General features: G+C 38.7%; 1 protein-coding gene across 1 annotated transcript in view; it reads left to right on the top strand.

Moving 5' to 3' along the window:
* Positions 1–4,449: 4,449 nt before the first annotated feature.
* The window catches only part of LOC310718632 (uncharacterized protein), a 168,245-nt gene continuing 166,894 nt past the window's right edge, over positions 4,450–5,800 (top strand). Inside the window, exon 1 of the mRNA XM_083527544.1 lies at positions 4,450–4,715. Coding sequence (XP_083383670.1) covers positions 4,646–4,715 — 70 coding nt within the window. The 5' untranslated portion in view covers positions 4,450–4,645. The remainder of the gene's footprint in view (positions 4,716–5,800) is intronic.

Below are 5,800 nucleotides of genomic sequence, written 5' to 3' on the forward strand. Positions count from 1 at the left end.
TTTGCATGCCCAATTTTTGTTAAAAAAGTTTGAAATATCCAATAAATTTCGTTCCACTTCATGATTGTGTCCCACTTGTTGTTGATTCTTCATAAAAAATTACAGTTTTATATCTTTATGCTTGAAGCCTAAAGAAAAAAAAGAGTGCAGGCAGGGTGGAGTGGGTGGAGAAGAGTGATAGCAGCAGTGATTTGTGATAGAAGAGTATCTGTGAGAGTGAAAGGGAAAGTTTATAGGACTGTGGTGAGACCTGAGATGTTGTATGGATTAGAGACAGTGACATTGAGTAAAAGACAGGAGGTGGAGCTGGAGGTAGCAGAGCTGAAGATGTTGAGATGTTCGTTGAGAGTGACGACGATGGACAGGATTAGAAATTAGTTTATTAGAGGGACAGTACATGTAGGACGTTTTGGAGACAAGGTGAGAGATTGGGATTGAGATGGTTTGGACATGTGCAGAGGAGGGACATGGGATATATCAGTAGGAGAATGCTGAGGATGGAGACACCAGGAAGGAGGAAAAGAGGAAGACCAAGGAGGAGGTTTATGGATGTGGTGAGGAAAGACATGCAGGTAGTTGGTGTGAAAGAGGCAGATGAAGACATGGGGGTATGAAGACGGATGAGGCGTGGCGCCCACTAATGGGAGAAGCTAAAAGAAGAAGAAGAAGAAGAAGAAGAAGAAGAAGAAGAAGAAGAAGAAGAAGAAGAAGAACTAGTAGAAGAGAATCAATTGGAAATGAAATGAGAGAAACAAATTACACACGTGTGGAAATATTTCCCGAGAGCACTTTTTCTTCTGTTCCACATTCTGACAAAGTGGAACCCAATCAAGTCATTTAAGATTTTAGATGAATGATATTTATTTGTATTATTAATGTGAATTACTTTCTACTTTTCAAACAAATATTCTGTTTATTAGTTCAAATGGAATCAAGTGATAAAACAAAGACAAGGAGAAAGAAGAGAAAAGGATGGAGTCAGTTTAGTTCAGAGCAGTGCAGAGAGGAGAGGAGGAGATGTACAACACAGCAGGAAGAGAGAAGAAGCACATCTAAGGATCATCTTGAGGAGACAATATCCATAAAACATCATCTGTATACAGTAATTATAGAGTGAGCATGTAGATTCAGTGTGTGTTTGTATTCTTCTGTAAACTCCAAGCTCTGATTAGTTTGGGTTTTAACAAGCAGTGGAATAAACACCTCTGGAATAAAGATCTTTAAAATAGATCAGATATATAATATAGAATAGAGGAAATAATAGAAGAACACACAGTGAAAGCTGGTATTAGAGAACGAGGTGTGAGAAGGAGTCACTGTTCACTCAGCACGATTATATTACTTTATATAATAATTTACATTTTTGTGTTCATGTAGAATCTTTTAAATAGAAATGAATGTCTGCCACTTAATGATTAAATTAAAATCCTGCACTCTGCATTATACAGTGACATCATTCAGCATAACGTTTAATCCTTTTACATAAGAGACTAAAGCAGTGTACATGTGTGTGTTTATTCACTTTTACACTCACACACTGTTATCAGTTCTTCACTGGAGTCAAACAACACAATACAGTCAGAATTCACTGCTGTTGAGATGCTTGATGGAGTGCAGATCAGTTACTATGACAGCAAGATGAAGTTCATCTGAAACACAGGCTGGTGTAGGGATGCTCATGCTGATGATCTTTTATTTAGTATGAGAAATAAAAACCAAATAAAAACAGATTTAAATAAAATATAAATTTAGTGTAAATTTTATTAATAAAGATACGTGTGTGCGTGTGTGTGTGTGTGTGTGTGTGTGTGTGTGTGTGTGTGTGTGTGTGTGTGTGTGTGTGCAGGAGTTCACACATGGCAGTGGATTGTTGGATGTGATCTTGACGATGAATTCACCACTAGAGGGCACTACCAGTTTGGTTATGATGGAGAAGAGTTTATCTTAAGTGTTTGTCCTGCTCTGCAACTGTGACACACACACACACACACACACACACACACACACACACACACACACACACACACACACACACACACACACACACACACACACAAACACACAAACTTCTAATGTTTTGTAACATTCATATTTAAATACAAAACACTTCTAACAAATGTAACATGTTAAAACCCTTATGCACTTTATAAATAAATACATTTAGGAGAGTGATTTTATATTTATGTCTCTGCAGATCCTCCTACAGCTTCTGTGTTCCAGAATCACTTGCGGTCTCCAGAGGTGGTGTGTCATGCTACAGGTTTCTACCCCAAAGCACTGCTGATCTCCTGGCAGAAGGACGGAGAGGACATGTATGTGGATGTGGAGCTCAGAGAGACGTTACCCAACCAGGATGGAAGCTTCGAGAAGAGGAGCATTCTGAAAGTCTCAGCTGAGGAGCTGCAGAAACACACCTACACCTGTGTGATTGAGCACAGCAGTTTGAAGAAGGATTTAGTGCTGCCTGTGAGCGAGAGACGAATCCTGAGAGGTCGGAGAAACACTTTCCTATAAATCAACACATTTACAGAGTGAACACTGATTTACTGATGCAGCAGATAATAAACACTCTGTGATGATTTAACAGGTGGAGGATCAGGTGGAGGATCAGATGAAGGATCAGATGGAGGATCAGGTGGAGGATCATCTTTGCTGTAATCCTGGTTCTTTCTGTATGTTTTTCTAAATGAAAGAGGAGCTGAAGATGAGGACAGAAGTCTAACAGAGATTAAAGATTATTATCATACACACAGGTTCTGCTCTCTAAGGATTTCTACACTGAGGGTGAACTTATTAATACCCAACAGTATTTCATCTGGAAGTAATTCTGTGTTGACTCTGTGATCGTTTTATTGATTATTGATTATTGATTCTGGTATTGAATGTTGATTGTCTTCACCTGAAGCTCAGTGTGTCCTTTATGTTTAGAGTTGTTGGTCTTTCTGTATAGTTTTTATCTTTGTATATAGTAACTGTTGTCTACATTGTAAATATTGTCACCTTCAGTATATTTCACCTGTTTTAGGGGTTTAGAGGTTTTAGTGTTATTTCTGTTGGTTGTGGGTTTCAGTGTTTGTTTGTTTGTTGTAGTTATAAAACAGGTCATTTTGGACTTGGTCTATTTTTAAATTGAACTTTGCATATTCATGTGATTAATGTAGAACATTATTTACTAGTGTGTGTGTGTGTTTGTGTGTGTGTGTGTGTGTGTGTGTGTGTGTGTGTGTGTGTGTGTGTGTGTGTGTGTGTTTGTGTGTTTGTGTGTCTAAAGTATCACTGCTTAAGAACACAATCACAGATGTACCAGTCTATATGGTTTATAAACAGGTCCTAAGCAGCTTTTGAACATCACCATAGTGTTTGCAGTATTATGAGATGTACTGGGCTTTTTTCTTATTGCTCTTCCATAAAGCACAAAATTAAAGCATCTAAGTATCTAAAATTCTTCTTTGATTTCTATCATCTGAGCTGTGGATTTCTTCAATTCTCTCAGATTTACCCTGGGCTTCTTGTCCCCTCTTTACCTGGGAAGTGAAATTTGGTGAAAAGCCTCTCCAGTGCCACATTTTATCAGTGGTTTAAGAAGCTTGCTATTGTTTTTATATGGAAATCAGCAGTAGTGTTTATTGACACTTCCTGATCTAGATATGGTGTAAGTGCAGTTTATTAGGATGGGTGCAGACCTGCACATTCAGCAATGATCTAATAATTTGTAGCATGTTGTTGATAGCAGATTGACTGGTTTGAGTTTGTCTGAATCTGTCCTGATCACTGAATGTGTTTTGTTTCTTACCCCATTGTGCAAACTCCACTCTGTACCCTCTGTAAACACTATCAGTGTTGTGTGTAACGTTGTGTGTGAATATTCCTAGAGATAAACAGTTACTGTAATACTCAAACCCAAGTCCACCAACTACCCTGCCACAGTGCCCCGAAGGATTCAGACCTCACCTCTAGTCTTGCTCAACACGGCCAGTCAACATTATCACTGGACTGGTGAAGCTCATATAAAGCTTTATACATTTCTTTCTCTTTCTTTCTTATTCTGTCTTCTGAATGTAAATAAAATCCCAGATGTTCAATGTTTTCTCAGACTGTGGACTGTGTTTTAGATTTAGTTTCTTCTAATAGTTTAGAATTCCCACTTAAACATATCTCAGATGTGTGGCTCAGTGAGTCTTTGACAAGAAGTCCCTCGTAAACAATGTAAACAAACTAAATTCATTTTGTAAAGATAATACAAACTGAATTTAAGCCCGGATCAATGGGGAGGGTTGCTTTAGGAAGGGCATCCAGTGTAAAAACATGTGCCAAATCAAACATGCGGATCACGAATACAGATGATCCGCTGTGATCCACGAAACTAAATTCTCTATTCTGATTGGCCCAAACTGCGGCGATATGATGATGATGATGATGATGATGATACTTTCCCTCACTTGTTGCTCCGCCCCCAATCTTCAGTTTAAAACAGAAACTAATACTCAGTAAGCACCGGAAGAGCAGGAGGATTTGGGTCTGTTTTAAAATGGAGTTAAATACCGGATTAAATACCGGATTATATACCGAGTTAAATACCGAGTTAAAGAGAGTTAAAATGTAAGATTGAATATAATATTAGATGAAAGTCTACAGGAAGTGAGTGATGGCGCGCAGCAGATCAGTAATTAAAGCTCTGGTCCTCCTCCTATTTCCTCTTCATCTTTCATCAGCAGGTGAGTTCTGTCATCTTTACTGTCTGTACATTTATTTACTAACACTATTCCAAAAAAGTTGAGACGCTGTGTAAAATATAAATACAAACTGAAACTGAATTCAGATCTTATACATCCATAATTCTACTCACAATAAAACTAAAATCATAAGGGGTGGTCACGTGACCCTGAGCAAGATGGCTTTTTTTTATTATCTAAACCTCTTTTTTTGTATCATTTGTGCTTATTCAATAACATGAAAGGAGATGGAGAAGTGGTGAGGGAAAGGATTTTCCTATTTTTTCCTCAACAAGATCACAGAAAAGAAAAGAGAAGGAGAAGGAGAAGAGGCTGGTGCTGGTGCTGGTCCTCAATCACACTTCACTTATCTGGAGTGACATTAGTGCCCTAACCCTAACCCTAACCCTGGAGTGACATCAGTACCCTAACCCTAACCCTAACCCTGGAGTGACATTAGTGCCCTAACCCTAACCCTAACCCTGGAGTGACATCAGTACCCTAACCCTAACCCTGGAGTGACATTAGTACCCTAACCCTAACCCTGGAGTGACATTAGTACCCTAACCCTAACCCTGGAGTGACATCAGTACCCTAACCCTAACCCTAACCCTGGAGTGACATCAGTACCCTAACCCTAACCCTAACCCTGGAGTGACATCAGTACCCTAACCCTAACCCTGGAGTGACATTAGTACCCTAACCCTAACCCTGGAGTGACATTAGTACCCTAACCCTAACCCTGGAGTGACATTAGTACCCTAACCCTAATCCTAACCCTAAGAATATAACAGACAGAGACGCTGTAAATAAGAATATAACAGACAGAGACGCTGTAAATAAGAATATAACAGACAGAGACGCTGTAAATAAAAATATAACAGACAGAGACGCTGTAAATAAGAATATAACAGACAGGGACGCTGTAAATAAGAATATAACAGACAGGGACGCTGTAAATAAGAATATAACAGACAGAGACGCTGTAAATAAGAATATAACAGACAGAGACGCTGTAAATAAGAATATAACAGACAGAGACGCTGTAAATAAGAATATAACAGACAGGGACGCTGTAAATAAAAATA

The sequence above is a fragment of the Silurus aristotelis genome, assembly GCF_946808225.1.
Source record: "Silurus aristotelis genome assembly, chromosome: 23".
Lineage (NCBI taxonomy): Eukaryota > Metazoa > Chordata > Actinopteri > Siluriformes > Siluridae > Silurus > Silurus aristotelis.